This window comes from Rhagoletis pomonella, unplaced genomic scaffold (genome assembly GCF_013731165.1).
Source record: "Rhagoletis pomonella isolate Grant_MI unplaced genomic scaffold, Rhpom_1.0 Rhpom_scaffold_00005, whole genome shotgun sequence".
NCBI lineage: Eukaryota > Metazoa > Arthropoda > Insecta > Diptera > Tephritidae > Rhagoletis > Rhagoletis pomonella.
Genome location: NW_023458559.1, coordinates 52,376,165 through 52,396,821, shown reverse-complemented (window position 1 = coordinate 52,396,821; position 20,657 = coordinate 52,376,165). Strand labels below are relative to the sequence as shown.

At 34.1% G+C, this 20,657-nt stretch overlaps 3 protein-coding genes across 4 annotated transcripts in view; all 3 read right to left on the bottom strand.

The window, feature by feature from the left end:
* The window catches only part of LOC118739186 (anoctamin-5), a 366,850-nt gene that overhangs the window by 52,675 nt on the left and 293,518 nt on the right, over positions 1-20,657 (bottom strand). The gene's annotated exons all lie outside the window — the stretch shown is intronic.
* LOC118739174 (serine-rich adhesin for platelets-like) overlaps positions 1-20,657 on the bottom strand; it is a 42,824-nt gene that overhangs the window by 8,488 nt on the left and 13,679 nt on the right. For both annotated transcript variants that reach the window (XM_036470358.1, XM_036470359.1), the window contains exon 3: positions 6,186-6,275. In XM_036470358.1, coding sequence (XP_036326251.1) covers positions 6,186-6,275 — 90 coding nt within the window. The remainder of the gene's footprint in view (positions 1-6,185; positions 6,276-20,657) is intronic.
* Positions 18,314-19,030, bottom strand: LOC118739184. Its single transcript, XM_036470370.1, has 2 exons — positions 18,615-19,030; positions 18,314-18,541 (listed from the first exon to the last, which is right to left on the bottom strand). Exons 1-2 carry the CDS (start codon positions 18,916-18,918, stop codon positions 18,387-18,389), a joined length of 459 nt encoding a protein of 152 aa, XP_036326263.1. The 5' UTR covers positions 18,919-19,030; the 3' UTR covers positions 18,314-18,386.

Here is a 20,657-nt window from a genome sequence, read left to right as displayed (position 1 = left end):
GGTCTCCCCTCTCACTGAGTTATTCACCTACCAATTTTCAGCTGGGTGGGAATTTTTGTAACTTCGAGTGTTTAAATTGACCGGACTATATGTATTTAAGCAAAAATATTAATAGCTGAAAACTCAATGAGAATTGTGAAATTTAATAGTTTTCCAAGATAGGTTAGAAAGCGACATTTTATGTTGTTCATTTGTGGAACTGAAATACATACTTATTCGTAAATAAGAGCACTTATATACATACAAATATATGCAAATAGCACATATGTACATATTTTTGCGATTAAAACAAGTAAATTAAAACAACAATACATAAAGCTGACAATTGAAGAGATAGCATCGTTTTTACAAAGAAAATTAGTATAGTTGATATGAGTAGATATTTATGACCAGGGAGGAGATTTTATGGAAATTGCCTTTTTTCTGCTAAAGAGCTAGAGTATATTCGATTAAGAATGTCCACGATTTAGCTTTCCCTGATTAAAAATATACACATTTGATGTTGCCTTTTTTTGCCTTTTTTAAGATATTTGCCTTTTTTTGCCATATGGAAATTGGGCGCCACTTGTATCAACTCACGTCGAGCACACGTTTAGTACATTCAAGGCTGTGTTAAAGCCTTTGCTGTTACAAAAACATCAAGCTGATAATGAAGAAAGTCGATCTATAAATAAAGAAGTAACTAGTGAACCCGCATGGCGTTAAGATGCCAAAATTGAGTTTAATATTTTAAACAGATATTATTTTAAAGAAATATGGGTGATATTTTAATACTGCATATAACTAAATTCGGCCTTTAAAGCAGGTGGCAACCCTTTTCAAAACATTTTTACATTACTACCTTTTTAAACTCCTTTAGTCTGGACCCCTGTGGGGGGAACATTTTGTAAATTACCTATGTAATTTCCCTGTTTAAAATTTAATTTGATTTTTTAAACAGGGGCAACACTCTCACAGTTAAGAAGCAAAGCTTTTAATAACCATTTCGACTGATACCTATGGCAGCTCTTTCCAAAAAGTAAAACCTCATTGCACATCTGCAACCAAGCCTTTTAATTTGACACCTCATTTTTGAAAATCGAGCGAAGGAAGGGGATATGATGGGGTATTGATTAATAAATAATCTCAACTTGATTTTTTAAAAGGTGGCCATTCTTTCCGGAAAAGTTAAATCCTACTGCACATCTACATATCAAGCCCTTTAATTTGATGCCTCATTTTTGAAAATCAAACGAATGGTTCAGATCTGATGACCTGGACAAAAAGCCTTTTCGCGTATTATATATATAGATATAGTTAAATTCGACTTTTTAAACAGGTGGCAGCCCTTTTGAAAAGTAGTTTCTCGCTAAGATATTCTAAAATATTCTTCGTCTAACATTGCGATACATATTTTAATCAACTGATGAATTCAGTTCAATTATATTAATTAAACATGTGGCAACTCCGCTAAATATAGTTCAGAAATAAAGATTTTTCAACCCCCCTTCGATTGATACTCACTTTTCGTTTTGGAAAAGTATACATTTTCAATATTTTCTAGTTCGGCGTTATGGAATACTATTCATTGTATGTATGCAAAGCAATTGAAGTTTTGGAAATCAGCCTGTATGTGCTTCTCTCTTGACCACCGGTGCCCTATTCTCCTATTCCGCCTGCGTACAACGGCCTCATACTCCATAAGAAGGTGTAAAGGAGTATCCTTGGCAGCGTCGCGAAAGCGACACAGGTAACTGGACCAAATTCCTAATTTATATAGGTGCCCTATTAGCCTGCAGTGGCCAGTCAAAAAACCTGTAACGATTCTTAGTTTGTCCTTGGGAGATCTATGAGTAACCTATATATTTTCAGATTGTACCCTCCATTGTGTTGCGCCAGTGTGGTTTTTTTTCTTTCTGAGCATTTTATTTATGGTGTTGGGTCCCACTGCAAGGAAGGGCTCAATTCCTATCGGGGTCGGTCGAGGCTGCGACCGTTCTGGCCAACTGATCAGTATCCTCAGTTCCTTCGACCCTCATGTTCCCTGGTAGACAAATCAGTTGACTATCAGTAACCTCAGCCAGAGCATTAATCCTCTCTACACACTCCTAAACAAAGGAGGAGCACGAATGATTAGAGAGCCTTAATGCGAATGCTAATCTCAGAACACAGACTGATGGCATAGACCTCCGCTCCGAAAGATGCTAGAGAAGGTTCCCAGGGGCACCGAGAGCTTCAGTCTGGGGTTATATACGCCTGTTCCTGCCACCGAATGATAAAAATTGAAAAATTCGATGCCTTTCGAAGGTCAAAACAAATCTTACTGCCCCTATAATCAGCACGAGAAACCACCATTAATTAACGTTAACGTCTGCTATCCATACAACTCTAATCATTAGGTATCTATCATTTTCATTTACATCAAAACCATCTCAAAGGTGCGGAAAAAAGGCTTCACACCTTTTTCAATGCATTGAATTTTGCTTCGCTGAAGTTTTACCCTTTCATGACTTCGAAAACAAATAGTAAAGTAGAAATAAAAGTGCGAAAGAGCAGACTTGCGAGTACATTTTTCTTGGCAAACAAAATGGTAATGCTATGGCGGAACTTGTGCAAAAATTTGCAAGGAAGAGACGAGACGAATGAAGAATCAGTTGGTTGATTGCCAGGCACTAGTTTAGTTAAAGCGTTGTCCGTTACATACTATCTGAAGGCGGTTTGCAGTGAAATATTGACTCATGGCAACAGAAGGTGGCGAGTAAAAGCTGGAAAGTAAGTGAAAACTTATGTAAATGAAATGGAAGCGCATTGAGTTAATTAGAGTTAACTGCTGATCCTTGTTTTTCATTGTGTGAAATTTGATTGTTGTTGGTATTTACTACATGAAAATGCATACGTATGTACCAGCAAATATTTGTTTTTAAATAAATCTAAGCTCATTAAAAGTGTTTAGTACACCAATATTTATGTATGTAAATATGTATATCACGTTTTTGAGATTTTTCAATTATCACTACGTTATTTAGTAAGAAAATGTGCTTTACTTAACTTACACATCGTCATCTGAAATGCAAAAAGCCGTGAATAATCCCTTTTTTTGGCATAAAACGATGTGGGGAGTTGTTATTCGATGAAATGCATCTTATCGATCAGGTAGTGGATTTTTAACTTTTTATTAGTTACGACCTTTTTCATTACAGCGACGATGTTTGATATGGCTCTTTGCATTTCAGATAACTTCCCTCGGTTTCAGGTTCAATCTATATCAGAAAATCGTCCGATATTTATTAAATTAGAAAATCAAATAGCAACATAATAATTATGCAAATAAAAAAGCTTTGCCAGGCATGTTTGCTCTACTATGTATATCTATTCACCACATTGACACAACACCCAACTCACCTCACTGCGTGTTAGCAGTGGCTTTTTGCGCTGTAAGAATACCGTTTTTTTCTTATGACTCGCCGCAGGCACTGGCATCGTTGACGTTGTTGTCGTCAAACCAGCAGAAGGAGTTGCACTCGCCACTGAACCAGCTACCCCATGAGCAGAGGAGACTGTTGCCACACCAGACGCTGGCGATGAAGACGAACTTAATAACGCTGGCCCAAATAGACTTGTCTGAGTACTAGTTTTTGAATTGTCGACGGTGGGGTTAACTTCAATGCCGCTCTGAAATTTATTTGATTGCATTGAGGAATGAGTTGTTGTATTTACGGCCGTCTACGAGTCTGACGCTGCTTCTCAAAGAACTAATTTTGCAGCTACAACAGGAGGGAGTGTTCGGTGTGCTAACTCAGGGGTGCATTTCGGGGATTGTGGAGAAGGAGAAAATGCTGATGCATGAGTCTGTGTTTATGATTATTGTTTTCTTATCTTAGCTTACACACTCTGGCAACTTCTGGGAACATAAACCGGGCGGAGAATGTTGCATAGAACTTTGTTCTGCATACATATTGAGCTTTTTTTTTTAAATTTCGTTTTGGCAATTGATGGTTTTTGTTATTGTTGGTTGTGGTAATGATTATAGTTGATATGTTGGACAAAAATGTGCGGGAATTGTTGTAGTGAATTGGGTGTGAATGATTTTGTAGTGTTTAATTCAGTATAGAGAGCGGTGAAGGCTGGGAGAGTGATAAAATTGCGATCGTTTGGGACAGGGTTGCCGCATGCGACTGCGTTTTCGATTTAATTAGGTGCGTCTAACAAATGCGTGTGTGTTGATAGAATAGAAGGGGGAAAAAGAGAAACAAAATACTAAAGTGTGGTTTTAAGTAAATGAATGTAAACTAGTATGATTATGTTATGCTTGCCAAGCATTAAAAGCTAAATTTTATAGTTTATAGAATATATTACATTCAATGACTATATAAAGTTTGCGGCATCTTAAGAAAATGAATAAATGTTTTTTCTCAAATCTCTGTTAAAGAATGAGATTTACAAAAAACAAAAAAACAAAAAACATGTTCACACGTACTATGTCTGTAGTTACAAGCAATAATCAAGTAGGCACACTGGTGTATAACTTGGTGCAAATTTAAGAATTTTGGTATTAATCTGATTAATTGGACCAAAATGAACAAATTTACACCAAGTTATACACCAGTGTGCCCCACTGAGTATATGGTAAAAATTACATGAAAAATAAGTTTCCAATTGGCATAACAATATTTAAATATTTTCTTAAAACATAGCTATCTTGACTTTCTAGTAGAATGTATTCAACCCGGAACCCGCTGGTGGGAGAAGAGGAAGAGGGAAAGACGAAGTGGCGAAGGACTTGGATTCACTTGGAATTTCCAATAGGCGTCAGTTGCCACAGAAGAGAATCGACTGGCGAGATTTGTTGGGCTCGGCCAAAATCGCTTAGCCAGTTACCGAACCAAAGATGAAGAAGAAAAACATACATACATACAATTTAAGTTTTTCGATCTTCAAAATGGCCCAAACATTATCGTGAATTAAATAAATGTAACCTAATAGCACCTTTTTATTGAAATATTTACATAAACGCATAGGAACACTAGACGATAGTATGGGATAGTGCACTAAATTTTAAATAAAAAATTTTTCAATCTCCAAAGGTAGGCTTTGTCGTTAGTATACGAAGTGACTTATGCCACTTTCAAAATAAACGGCTCAAATAGCGAAAGGAAATTTCTTTAGCCTAGTGAGACATATTTTTCTTCACTAACTTATCTATTTTACTTTAAACCCTGTATTATTTATCACGATCACAACAAGAAAAGAATTAGTCGAAATGGTCCAGCCGATTTCAAATAATGACGCTCTATACATACACGGGTATTGGATATTTTGGGCTCGAAGAACTACCCGCAACTCTGCTCTATACATATGTATGTACATAAGGGTGGTCCAAAAATACATGCGGGGGGAGTTTAAACTGTTAAGATATCACCCCTAGGATTCTAAATGGAAAAAATACCCGTATTTTTTTGTTTTGTTCAAAAATGGTACATATTAAAACCTGCCCTGCCTCTATGTATTTTATATGGGCAAAAACACTTCTTCGCAGAAATAGTACATAATTCTTAAAAAACAATATTTTTCGATCGGAAATCTCGGTTTCTCTTCAGGAGACTTTCAATACTAGTACCGAATTGCTTATTTTACCATTTTTCAATACTAACGAACATCAAAAAAGAAAAACCCTAGGGCTTAACATTACATATTTGGACCACCCTAATGTACATACAGATCCCCGTGCGTTCGTGCAATATTTTTGTATACATACATCTATGTACGTAAGTGTACATAAATGATATTGGTCGAAAATCCCGGGATCGGAAAAGCAGAAAAATCAACATCCCTAATCTGAAATCGCATGCATTCAAAGCTTTACATACAAGTACTGACCAAAACCTACATGGAATCTATTAAAGTAACACTAATTAAATTACTTGACTATTTGCAACAGACGAAACTGTTTCGCATTCAATGTTTACTTAAGTGTTGAAGCTATTGCTAAATATATGTACATACCATGTAGGTACCTAAATATGTAAATACATATAAAAATCTAAGGAGGAATCTGCATACTCAACGGTAAGTGCAACGTAAATGCTTTATGCAAAAAAAAAAGTAATAAATATATACATAAACATGCATAGCTATGTGTGGAGGTATGTACATGTGCTTGTGCTTTTTTTTTTTTTGCAATATACATAGTTGTAAGAGGAACTTACTACATTCGTCGCTTTTCCAGCGGGAATACTATGCGGACTTGCAACCATCGAATCCAGGCCATCTAAATGTGTTAGACTTTTCGATTTTAACTGCAAAGAGAATACACAAACATAAAACAGAGTTAGGCAAACAATTTCGTATTAATTACTGGAAAATAGTTTGAACGAAAAAATAGGGTAATGGAATTTAAATTACGTACTTAAAATTTCAATTGATATATTTTGGGTAGGAATGGCAAAGAGCGATACAATTTAATTTAAAATAATAAGTGTCGTAAAAAATGTTAAACAAATAACTACAATAAAGAGAGGTGCCCGTAATGCCTGGTATAAACAAGGAGTATTCATTTTTATTGGGTCCGTTTCTACACATTCAACTGTTCTAGTAGGCGTATACGTAGCATTGGATTTCTGCTGTGTCTATTAGAGATGGATTTCGATTTTTATGTGGTGATCTCCGAAATAGCAGCTATGTACAAGCTCTACCACTTAGACTTCGTTGCTTTTTCTATTTTTCATTATAAAAATAATCGCGGTACAAAGCTTAATAAAAATATTAAAAGAAATTAAAAATTTTCTGCTGCAATACACATCGATATTTTCTGCTGGGCAATGTGTTACAGCTTCGCAAATTTACCGAAACAATGTGATAGATTTACATATAGATATTTATGTATGCATTTGGGCGGGTCAATTTTTATGCAAGATTGTTTCGACTATGCACTTATAGCACAGAAGGATTCTATGTGTAATTCTAAGCAAATTTGCTGAAGAAACCATGGGTCTAAAATCAATTTGGAGTTTGCCAAATTGCGAGAACACTAAAGAAACGACTCGTGAGATTGGTTGATATAATCAATTAAAAACAATTTCTAATTTTTTGTTTAGGAAATTTCGGTAGGGATTCTCAATATAATTTTCCGCCTTACAGGAGTCGTTAAAAACTTATTATCCTTCCTACTCTTGTCAGTCGCAGAAGAAATTTTTGACAGGCGCAATTTCAAGTACGTTACTTCGGGCTGAAGTTAGCCTTGTAGCCCATTTCCAAGAATTTTCACATGGGGCTATCGGCAAAGTTGATTCCTTTTTACCTTTCCGAAAACTAACACTATTTGGTAAGCACGGGTGGTTTTACCCCTATTTTAAACATTTTCGATAGAACGTTCAGTTAGAAATAATTAGATAAACTTATAAAGTCATATGTGAACGGTATCATGCCCATTTTCCATAATTCCAAATAATGTTACTTCTTTTCAAGGCATTGTTATTACCAGGGAACGGATTTTTAGGACATAAAAACCTATAAAAAGGCAAAATAAAGGCACGAAATAGGCTGGAAAAGGCAAAATAAAATAGCGAAAAAGGCAGGAAAAGGCACTAGGTATTGTAAAAAAGGCAAAATAAAATAGCGAAAAAGGCAGGAAAAGGCAAAAAAAGGTATTGTAAAAAAAGCAAAATAAGGCACTAAAAAAGACAGAAAATACGAAGAACAATCAAAAAAAAATATTTTTTTTAGAAATGTTTATATTACAAGTAAAAAGAGAAAAGAGAAATCTTTGACTATTTTATCCTTTCGAGTTTCTAACTCATAAAACTTTAATCTGTATAGTTGTAGTAACATTGAACCACAAGATGCATTTTGAACTTTTCTGGCAGCATTTTCATTCGAGAAAAGCCTTGAATGTACTAAATGTACTTTTTAAAAGTTAGAAAAGGCAAAAAAAGGCAAATATCTTAAAAAAGGCAAAAAAAGGCAAATATCATAAAAAAGGCAAAAAAAGGCAACATCAAATGTGTATATATGGAATCAGGGAAAGCTAAATCGTGGACATTCTTAATCGAATATACTCTATCTCTTTAGCAGAAAAAAAGGCAATTTCCATAAAATCCGTTCCCTGGTTATTACTATCAATTTTGTGTAAATTAAAAAGTAACGGTAAGGAAATAATTGCCATTATTTCGTGTGTGTGTCCAAGGAATTTTGACATTTTTGATACTTCATAGCCTGTTGCCTCACTCTTTCCTCAAGAATAATATAGAAATAATATATATACATATATTTCTGTTGCAAGTATGGGTTGCCTTGTGCTAATTTTTCACAAAAAACATAAGAAAACCGTAGTAGAAAGCGTAGCAAATTTCTTAAGAACGGCTTACTGCCTCACGAAAATTTTACACAAGAAAATTTCTTAGCCATTTCTTGTACGTCATTTTTTATGGAGTTTTTGCTGTTCTTGGGAGCATTTATCTATATCTATCTCGATTTGTTTTGCCTGTTACAAATAACCGCTTTGTGAACAAAGTTATAATACTCTTGTGCACAAGTGCGCTCGGGTATAAAAAAAAGCAGTTCCGTACCTCGTGCAGACTACAGAGACTGCAAATGTTGGCATTAATAATAAGAACAAAGACACATCAAAATTACATTTGTTTATACATATGTACATATGTATGTATGACAATACAAAAGTAACACCAAAACAAAAGTAGATATTTATTTATGCCCAAATTAAAATTATACTGTGAATTTATGAGTACACTAAATAAATTGCAACGGGGGTGAGAGTTCATTACATTAAACATCACGCTGTATCAGCGCCAGAGCTCGCCGTACCAAAAATAGTATGTATTTTGCATAATAATAAAAACAACGTTTATTGCTTACGAGCGTGTTGGGATGTATTTTAAAACGACAATTATATGCTTTAATGTTGTCGCTGTCGTAAAAATCGCTAAAAGAAGGGTAAAAGTTTGTGCGTTTTCGCGAGTGCATCAAAACAATTACATTTAGGGAAGAGCAATACTACTCAATGTCATCTGCTGTTTAGCATCTCTGCGCACGCACGTTCGCACCACCTCCTACAGCCACTGCTTTCATCCAAGCTTGGGTGGCAGCGCGTGATTTTCAATGCTACATATTTTTCTTGACACTCGAGGTTATTTGGCAAAACAACCTTACATAGAGTAGACGGCGTACTACGCAATGCATTCTTTAAATACAAATCAATAAAATCGGCCATATGCTTTACACAAATTTCACTGATTTGCTCGTAAAGCATTTTAGTTGTCCTAAAGAAGAGATATTAAAACATGCTTAATGACAGGTTGAAGGAAAAGGGCTAGAGTTTAAGGCGCTGTCAATGGCTTTGGGAACAAATAATTTTCTGTAATGCTACATAACCTCAAATATAGGGAAAACAGCTATTTTGGCACTTTTAGGTTAAGATATCTTTTAAACCGGAGCCAACAGAGAAATTCTGAGTACAAATTCGAAACCTTTAGAAGGTAAATAAAGGTTTCTGCTTCTGAAACATTGTCGGCCTGCGATATCTAGGCTTTGAATGACATTGAGTCAGCTCCAGGAAATTCCCATGTAGAATGTAACGGTGCTTTCTTAATCGAAGCTAGATTCGACTAACTCTTCCATCTGAACATTTTTAATGTATTCATTCCTTTGCGATTATGAATTGAATTTACATACATAAATATGTATTTCAACTAACTTTGAAAAAAAAAGTAAAGAATATAAAGGAAAGAATAACGCCCAGTGACGCCCAGGAAAATTATATGAAGTTTTACATGACTACGAAACAGAAAAAGAAATAAATCACAGCAACCAATGTTACATAATTACCCACTAAAGTGAGGGGAAAAAACATGAGTACAAAAACAAAACAAACTATGAAAAAGTGTGAAGGAATCACTGTATTTCATTAAAAATTCAGCTTGTACAGCTACCAAGTAAATTACGCAAATTCCAGACAAAGTAAAGCCCAACACCGGCACAAAAACAATAACAGCAAGCAAAAGGTTGAAATGCAATACGCGGTAATAACATAAAAAGAGACTGGGCGAAAGATTGTTGGCAACATGAAAGGAGGCGGAGTTGCAAACTAACACGCAAACACTTCAAATGGGGGCTAAAGTTCATTAACATTTGACACATGCGGTAACCGGGGGGAAGGTGCGAAAAACATACATACATATTTATGTAGCCACAGCACGGTTACCACTTCATCAAAATTTTGTGTACCACAATATACAAGTAAAAAGTCCCCAAATAAAATAAAATGTGCAATTTTTTGCCATCTAACAAAAATATATACAGTGCCTCAAACAAGTGACCACGTGTTGATTTTTTTTTATATTCGTATCTAATGATTTTCGAACGAATTTTTTGACGTAGAATACGTCTTACCTTTCGATATGGAGGCTATGGTCAAATGTTGTAGTTGTAATTTTTAGAGCTTTACGAAAAAGCTTCTTGCACGAGAACTAATGAAGCTATTTTAAAGAAAAGTGTGGCATTTCAAAGGTAAAATTCCGAACCTATTGACAGATTCGTAGATATAACGGTAAATATCGGCTTTTTTGGGTCAATTTTGTGCCTTTAAAGTGCTATAGCAATATAGCAAAAAACACATGCGCTTGAAGTGTGAGAAGGAGACAACAAGTATTTGTGTGTAGGTATTTGAGCTTTTGAATGACAGATGGCGCAATATATATATTATGTTATTGATTTTGCTACCGATATTTTCGGAACTTATCGATACAATAAACGTTATTATTTATCGATTTTGTTATCGATATTTTAATCGATTTTTGTCATCGGTTTTTTATCGATATTTCTATCGGTTTTGTTATCGATTTTGCTATCCATATTATTATCGATTTTGCTATTGATTTTGTTATCGATATTTTTATAGATTTTTTATAAATATTTTTATCGATTTTGTTATCGAGTTTGCTATCGATATTATTATCGCTGTTGTTATCGATATATTTTTCTTATTGCGTGCTTTCGTTTTTGACTTGCAAGGTGCTCTTAACCATACCACGTATTCTACGTTTAAATTTTGCGGCTGTGTCTCCGATACAGCTCGCAGACCAAGACAAAGGCGCTGGACTTTTCCATATTTTGTTATTTTTCTATAAAAATACCGTCCATGCTTTAAGCAAAACCATATAAACACTTTCACACTTTATTCAAAATTTAGGAATTTTTAGAACATTTTTGGGTCCGAAAAAGTGAAAATTTTTAGGCGGTTGAAGCTTGGACTTTACTAGACTAAAAAGTGTGTGCTATAAAACTGCACCCCCAAAAATGTTCTAAAGATTCAGATCCAGAAGTTTAAATTTTGATGAAAATTTGTCGAATTTTCCTAAATTTTGTACATATAGTGTTTGAAACTGTGAGTGCTTCTTATTCAAACGAATTTTGCTTCAAAAATGCCCAAAGGCCAAAGTGGCAACAGCGAGCCACATAGATAAGAATGTGAAGATATGGACAGTGTTGCCGTTTTGTTCCAAATGGATCAAAATAATACGTTTTTCATCGAGTTTTTAAAAAATACTTTTATTATTAGCTTAGTATAGATTGCGATTGACGAACAAGTGGTGGGTAACGCTTTCCATCTTAAACCTTTTATGATTGTTTATAATGACTTCTGCTAAAATTTAAAAATCAAAAGTTATCAAAACAAATTCTATGGCACTGAGAAATATTATTTTCTACTTTTCAGTCCATTTATAAATGCGTGGTGTATTAAAAAGTTTTTATTTTATTTTATTTATTTTATTTTGAAGCTGTCGGACGAGAGACTAGGCTAAGAATTTCATCCAGAGTAATCCAGTAGGTATTGTGAAATTTACTTTTATGTGTTTACAGTACTAAGCACCAATTTAATATGTGATTTTACTAAAGTCTGCAAATGAATTCAACTGTTACCGAGTATAAAAGCCTTCTTTTCAATATGTATTTTATATAAAACCAAAAAATAGTAATACAACTGCCAAAGATCTAAATTAAAAACACAATCTACCATTTTAATTTATGAATTAGAGATTTTATTGAAGATTGATACTTTGATACTTAAATTTTTCTTTTCCATGATACCTTTGATCCAATTTAGGGAATTTTGGTGATACATTTCTTTTGAACGCCGCGGCAACACTTGTGGACGCTTGTGGAAGAAAAATGTAGAAAATCGAAGTTGCTTAAAAACTCACTCAAGCCGCTGAAAGTATATTGCCAAAGCAACATACATACGTACATATTGTCATATTGTTCCAGTGCACACTTTCCTATACCATGCCAGAAGGGCCACTGCATTCAAAATTGATATTGTAAATATTTGTACTCCACTTTAGTAGAATAATTCAAATCAAATACAAATTTCTGGTATTGTTCTTTTATTTCCTTCTGTTTTAGATTCAATTTAATCAAAATTTTACAATTTCATTGCATATCGCAGTGTTTTCAAGTTGAGTGAGCTTTCAATAAATTAGAAATATTTTTTCGTTCATTATTTAAATTGTCAAGTGCAAGCTGTCAATGCAGTGCATTGAATGCAACGGAAATCAAAAGTTAAACGAAAATGACAATTTTCGATTGGAAGAACGTTTACACTTTTCAATGAAAATGCTTAGTATTCGTAGTGCACTAATGGCTTCAAAATAGGATTGCTCGTGTTGAACTTAGCGGTTCACTGGACACTTGAATTTTAATAGTATAAATCAGTTAAAAAGTATTTTATTAGTGTTGCTAAATTTGTATTGTAGTTTGTAAGGATTAAATTTAAAAAATGTATAATTCTATTTATGAAAAATTATAAAAAAAAGTATTAAAATTTTACATTCGTACTAAACCCAATATACATATGTATGTATGTGCGTATGGGTTATGTAGTACGTATTTATGTACGCATACCACAATATGATATTAAATTCCTAATTTGAACTTCAATTTTCATTTTTAAAAAAATATGCATAAATACAGTGGTCGAAACCGTTATAGCCGCAGCTTTTTTTGACAAGTTTTAACATATTATTTTTGGTTATTTTTTTTATAAAAATATAGTTCATTCCTTATCAAAACCCGTGTAAATCCAAGTTTCAAACTTTGTGCAATGTTTATGTTTAAAAAAAAAAATCAACAAAATTTCTAACTTTTTTAATTAGATTTCCTAGAAAGGTTCTGAGTATGCAGTCTTGTAGCCCATTGAATTCTATTACAACAAAGTTCAAGTTTCAAATGGCTTAAAATTACGGTTGATTTTTTAGAATTATTCTGTCCAGAATGTTTCGGATTTCTTCCATATAAAAATAAATTGTGTGTATTCGTTATATGGAAGCAAATGGGGCAAAAAGAATTCAAAAAATCAACCGTCATTTTTAGTCATTTGAAACTTGTACTTTGTTCTACTAGAATTCAATGGGCTACAAAACTGCCTACTCAGAATCTTTGAAAGAAATCTAATTAAAAATGTTAGAAATTTTAACGAAAGTTTATTGTTTTTATTTTAATATTGCACAAAGTTTGAAACTTGGATATACATGGGTTTTGTTAAATAATGAACTATATTTTTACAAAAAAATAACCAAAATTAAATAAGAACAAATATAATTAGGGGATTCACAAGACGTGTTAACCGTCGTAAAATCTTAAGCTTAACACTTGTTTATGTAAAATAGCGGTTAAAATGGTTGGGGGGTTGGCTAATTATATATTCTTTATCAGTTTAAAAGAATTTCGGTTTAGTTAGAAATCCCCTAAAACCATTTTAATTAAAAAAGATGTTAACCTTAAGATTTTACGACGGTTAACACGTCTTGTGAATCCCCTAAATATGTTAAAACTTGTCAAAAGATGGTGCCGCTATAATTATTTCAACTACTGTATATATACATAGGTATTTGTATGGATATATGAGATGCCTAACGGTTCCTCAGTGACTAATATGTTTAACATATACCAATTCAGACTGTAAATATGTTTTTTCAATTATATTGGACTGAGATCCTCTCGGAAGGTTAAAAACTAACACTCATAAAAAATAAAGTAGCTTTAAAAAGTATAAGTTATAAGTTGAAAAATGTATGTAAACGTCCTTTTTCAAAAAATAAAAAAAAAAAATAAAAAAGTCAACGATAGGTTTCCTAAGTTTCGGTATTTATATGAAAAAAAAACCGTAAAAGTCGTCAGCAAAAAAAAAAATTTAAAAATCAATGCGATTTTTTAGCCATTCCAAAGTTGCACTTGTTTTACTAGAATTTTATAAGCTTGTTAACTTCGTACCTAAAAAATTTATAAAAATTCTGGTCAAAAATCTCGAAACTTAGATAAAAATTTGAGGAAGTTTTCTAATTTCTGTATAAAGTTTGAAAGTGTGATAGTTTTGGTCAAAGCATGAACCATATTTTTTTTATAAAAAAATTTCAAAACAATTTTAGCTTGAAAAATATTGTAAACATTAAAAACGAAACACCATTCATCCATTTTTGACCGCCCCCGTAGATATGTTGATATAATTGAGTGGTGAAGAGGTCTGCCCGAGTTCAAGTGGATAGCTCGCCCGCCGCAATGTGGCTTCAACTTTCACCTTCGCGTTCACCTTAAGTTTACTTCCGATGTTATTCACGCAAGTGCTCCTACATACATCTATATACATATATTTATTTAATGGTTTGTTAACATAAGAAAAAAAAGAAAAGAGTAAAAAAGAGTCTGACGATTAGGTTCGCTGACTAGTTAATCATAACATATTTATTAAACAAATAAAAATTAAGATTTGAATGTGCTCCTCACTGATTGCCTGGCCTATTCGATGCACATAAAAAAATTTCGTGTTAAAACACATTTGTCGGGTACAAAGGGCTCATAAAGCACTTCACAAATCTGTTCTCCAAAATACATACTTATCGTCGTTTAAAGTACAAAACCGCGTAACTGACATTTGCTGCTAAAAATTGGATTTGCTCACACAAGCAGTTGGCTCAATCCTTATTCATTCGTCCTGAAATATACTAGTCAGAAATGCGATTGATTTAGAAAAGAGAACCATTTTGAAATATGAGTTTTTTTACTCTCTAAAAAAAGAGTTTATGCAACCACACATACGCGGTTTTGCATTATGTTGATACGCGGTTTTGTACTTTAAACGACGACATGTATGTATGTACTTGCCAAATTTAGTCCAGTTATTAAAATTACACACGCTTCAACAATTATTTCCACGCCACAAAATCTACAATTCAGATTAAAGCAATGATATCCGTTTCCTGTTAAATCAAACATTTATGTATGTAGGCACAAAGTGTTGGTCTCACTCAAATCCCCTGAATGAATTTAACATTTTATGGTCATTATCTGTATGGGGTAGATTTGGTATGAATGTGTGCTGTGGATTTACTACATAACGGGTGATTTTTTTGAGGTTAGGATTTTCATGCATTAGTATTTGACAGATCACGTGGGATTTCAGACATGGTGTCAAAGAGAAAGATGCTCAGTATGCTTTGAAATTTCATCATGAATAGACTTACTAACGAGCAACGCTTGCAAATCATTGAATTTTATTACCAAAATCAGTGTTCGGTTCGAAATGTGTTTTATCGACAAATTTTGTTCAGCGATGAGGCTCATTTCTGGTTGAATGGCTTCGTAAATAAGCAAAATTGCCGCATTTGGAGTGAAGAGCAACCAGAAGCCGTTCAAGAACTGCCCATGCATCCCGAAAAATGCACTGTTTGGTGTGGTTTGTACGCTGGTGGAATCATTGGACCGTATTTTTTCAAAGATGCTGTTGGACGCAACGTTACGGTGAATGGCGATCGCTATCGTTCGATGCTAACAAACTTTTTGTTGCCAAAAATGGAAGAACTGAACTTGGTTGACATGTGGTTTCAACAAGATGGCGCTACATGCCACACAGCTCGCGATTCTATGGCCATTTTGAGGGAAAACTTCGGAGAACAATTCATCTCAAGAAATGGACCGGTAAGTTGGCCACCAAGATCATGCGATTTGACGCCTTTAGACTATTTTTTGTGGGGCTACGTCAAGTCTAAAGTCTACAGAAATAAGCCAGCAACTATTCCAGCTTTGGAAGACAACATTTCCGAAGAAATTCGGGCTATTCCGGCCGAAATGCTCGAAAAAGTTGCCCAAAATTGGACTTTCCGAATGGACCACCTAAGACGCAGCCGCGGTCAACATTTAAATGAAATTATCTTCAAAAAGTAAATGTCATGGACCAATCTAACGTTTCAAATAAAGAACCGATGAGATTTTGCAAATTTTATGCGTTTTTTTTTAAAAAAAAGTTATCAAGCTCTTAAAAAATCACCCGTTACATACATACATATGTATTCAAATATATATGTACATATATACGCGAACAACGCTTGTAAAATAAGCATTCAGCAATGCATGCACGAAACGTTCACAATCTACCGCAGCGTGTCCAAATGTTGTACCACCTGTCGTATGGGTGACATTCAATTACTGTCCAACCACAGGCTTTGAGTGCGTGTTATATGTATGTAAGTAGTATTCGATACAATAATTTAGTGATTTACGCTGGTTCGCTACAACAGCGAAAATTAATAATAATTTACAAATAAGAAAGGGAAAGGGGAAGGATTAAGAGAAATATATGTATGTATGTATGTAGTTTGTGAAAGAAACCTGTCAATGGGAATACTTTGAAAACCTATGCCGCTTTAAACCAAAATGGTATGCAATCAATTAAACCGGTTCTTTCTTAAGAACAAATAATAATTTAATCGTTAATACTGGACTCTTATCTTCGTCCTATGTTATTAATGATAACTTATCATTATTTTGTGCCATTTGTTATTTATTTTCTGAAAAATATAGTGGTTTCTCAGGATTACTTTCTGTTTCCGGTTCTTATAAAACTCTGGCGACGCCAGTGCTTCCCTTCCATATCAAACGTGGACAAAAAGAAAGAATCATGACGGATTTAAATAAACATTTGTTTCTTGCTGAATTAAAAAATGCTATTTGCGTTCTTTCAAAAGTGAGGTGTCAAATTACAAAGCTTGGCCTGTACATGTGCTATAAAGTTTTTTATTTTTGAAAAGGGTTGCCACCTGTTCAACAATTTAGTTAAAATTATTTAATAAGTTAAATGAATTAGATTTTAACAACATGGATATCAATTGGAATGGCAGAAGGGTTGCCATGTTTTAAAAAAACCAAATTCAATTTAACTAATTATTTTGGTAAAAATTTGTCAAACTTAGCTTAGATTAAGTATTTAGGCACGACAACTAACACCAAACGCCTAAATGTATGCATACGCACTTCTCAATTGCCATATAATAAAACTTTCTTAAGTTAAAATTTCATGGCAATTCAAAGTATGTTCGGCCCAGTCTGATGCATCGTGTGGGAAATGTTTCTGGAGTTTTTTGCGGCTTACAACCATGCAGAGGTGATAACTGACGGTTACCATTGGCCACAACCCGCTACCCGCTACTTTTTGGGCCAATAAATATTTGTTTTTATATAAAAAAGTGTCTGAAACTTTAAAGTGAGTTCAAGGGTTCAGTATTCTAAATGAATTTATTAAAAAGGAATCATATCATATCATAATCAAATAACAGATACCTTGTCGCAACCTTTGAAACAAATATTTGAATATTTCATGTACGTAGATTTTTTATAATTTAGCTAAATTCTACTTTAAAAACAGGTGGCAACCCTATTCCAAATATCTTTCGTCTGCCTCCCATATCGTACCTAATTCCCTCAATTCAAATGGAAATTGATTTTTGAAACAGATGGCAACCCTCCTAAATTTAAAGCCTTTTCAAACCCATTTCAATTGTTTTTCATCTTTATAATTCTTTTACTTATTAAATTATTTGAGTTTAATTTTTTAACAGGTGACAACTCTGGACAAAAAATAAATTCCTACATCCAGCGTTGCCGAAAGCTTTTGCTGAAAAATCGTCATTTTACCCTGAAAAATCGTCAATTGTCATTTTGTTTGCCTTATATAAATTTATCGGTGCACTTGCACAACATTTTAGTGAAATTTCAAAGTCTGAGCTGAAAAATTTAAAAAATTTCAAAATGTAACAAATCACTAACTACAATTTACCTGTGGCATAAAAGAAGCCAATAAAAGAGAAGATTTGTGTACCAAACTACAGTGTATCTTAGAGAGGAAATTAATATTTATAACTGCGCTGTTTTGTTTATTAACGTTTATTTTGCTACAATTAAATTAGCTAAAATACTTTTACTACATCAAGAGGAGATCATCCCAAAAGAAGAACATTTATTTAATTCATGACAATAAAATTTTTCGGTGAAACGCGAGATTTGTCAAATTCTTAATAGTTTCCTTCACTGGAGTTGTTTGACTTCAACCTAGCTACCAGCAAAAATCAATGATCATAGCCATAACTGTCTCCATGGTGGTACACCTGTGGATGTTGAGCGTGTCCGATGCGTTTTACAACAGCGTTGAAGCCATTGTGATCGTCAGCCGTATATTCTACAACGCGCGTAGTACCATCAGCTTCTGCCAGAGTATAGCCACCTATGTAGTAATGTAATGGACACACGAGTGTTTATGATTTTCCTATATGAAGTTGATTTGATTTAGGACTCACCCTTGACATGATCACCATCACGATGCTCCCATTGACTCTTGTGATCGCCGGTGTGCGCGTCCTTTACACCATAATCGAATGCGTATTTAGGATAATGATGTGGTTCATGCTGTACGTAGTCATGATAATCGTGCTGATCGTAACCATGATTGTGACCAGAAAAGGGTGCAAAATTGGCGTGGCTGCCATGTTCGTGAGTGTCCTGTACTACTGAGGCATAGCTGGTAGCATGACCGTATGGAGCATACCCGGCGCATGCAACTCCGAAGAGGACTACAGCGATGACGATGAGAAGTTTCTGCATTTTACTTGAGATTAAAGTATTTACTTGTTCTTTTTGCTCCACTGACTAGTGACTATGCTGGAGGTCAATGTTAAACTGATACCAATCAGCTGTCTACAGTTTATATTTATACTCTATTCCTTATACATATGATTGATATTTACAGTTATTACGTTCTACAAGAGCAGTTGAATTTATTCCATAGCGCAACACTAAAACCTTTTCAAATTGTAGCATTAACTTTACATTCAAATTCTTGACAAAAGTTTTAACGCAGTAAATGCCAATAAACTAAAATGAAAGCTCAGTTTCAACAGAATTCGTTCATACCTGCTACTAAATAAAATTTATACAGACACACGCCCAGCCCAGTTTTTGACAGCAAATACCAACAAATTGTTTATCATACTAAACACATGTGTATGTATGTACATATGTATGTACGTGCTTCAACCAGCATATGCATATTATTGCACTTTAATTAAGCGATCAACGCCATGTACGTTCACACATGGTATTGTTGTTGTTTTTGTTTTTGCTTTTATAATATTTCGATTCTTCAAGTTGCTTGGGCCCACCACTGTGCAATGACTTTGTTAATTATGTTCATATATACATACACAAATTAAATATAATAACTTATAGCATTTGGGCGAAGTATTCAACGAAAAAAAACAAAAAAACGTCGGTCAACTTTAATCAATATTTCATATAATATACGAAATCTCAATGTTCGGTTTTGAGTGATTGGCGAAAAGCTAAATCTATATTTTGCAACAACTGTAAAAAAATAAGTTTTTACTATTTATCGGCATTTTCCATCTCGGTTTAGTATAAATAGAATTCATAGAAAGCCAGTTGGCATCAGTTCAGCATTGTTCTCCAGCAGCGTAGAGTGAAAAAGTATACGTTAAATCATTAAAAATAAAACAATATGCAAATCCCGTCGTGCATCGCCGTCATTGTAGTAGCATTTTTTGGAGTTGCCTTTGCAGGATATCTTCCGCATGGTCATGCCTCGAGTTATGCTTCGATAGTGCAACATAATATTCATGACCATGTTAGTCACGACGCTTATGCACCATATGCTGGTCACGGCCATGGTTACGATCAGCACGATCATCACTACGAACACCATGAACCACATCATTATCCTAAATACGCATTCGATTATGGAGGACGCACACACCGGCGATCACAAGAGTCAATGGGAGCATCGGGATGGTGATCATGTCAAAGGTGAGTCCTAAATCAAATCAATTTCATATAGCAAAATCATAAACACTCGTGTGTCCATTACATTACTACATAGGTGGCTATACTCTGGCAGAAGCTGATGGTACTACGTGCGTTGTAGAATATACGGCTGACGATCACAATGGCTTCAACGCTGTTGTAAAACGCATCGGACACGCTCAACATCCACAGGTGTACCACCATGGAGACAGTTACGGTTATGATCACGGACATTTTTCTGGTAGTTATGTATGAAAGCAAACAACTTTATTAAACGAGTTTATGTTAACTAAATGTGTATGGAATATTGATATGACGTTGTTCTTTTCACCAAAGAATATTTGAAATATATTTTTGAAATCAAACTAATAGTTTTTTGCATTTTTTGAAGACGTTTTTATAAATGAAACTGTATCCAGATGTCGATTCAGAGATTATCCTGTCTAACATACTGGAATTAAAAAATACTTTCATAGTAACTCAGACCCCTGAGATGAGATGAGACCTCTCTCTTAAGCTAAGTG

Bases quoted from the DNA above. Each gene is read 5' to 3' on its own strand.
- LOC118739184 (XM_036470370.1), bottom strand. From the start codon at position 18,918: ATGCAGAAACTTCTCATCGTCATCGCTGTAGTCCTCTTCGGAGTTGCA. The intron at 18,542-18,614 runs GTGAGTCCTAAA...ATTACTACATAG, and splicing joins TGATGGTGATCATGTCAAGG to GTGGCTATACTCTGGCAGAA.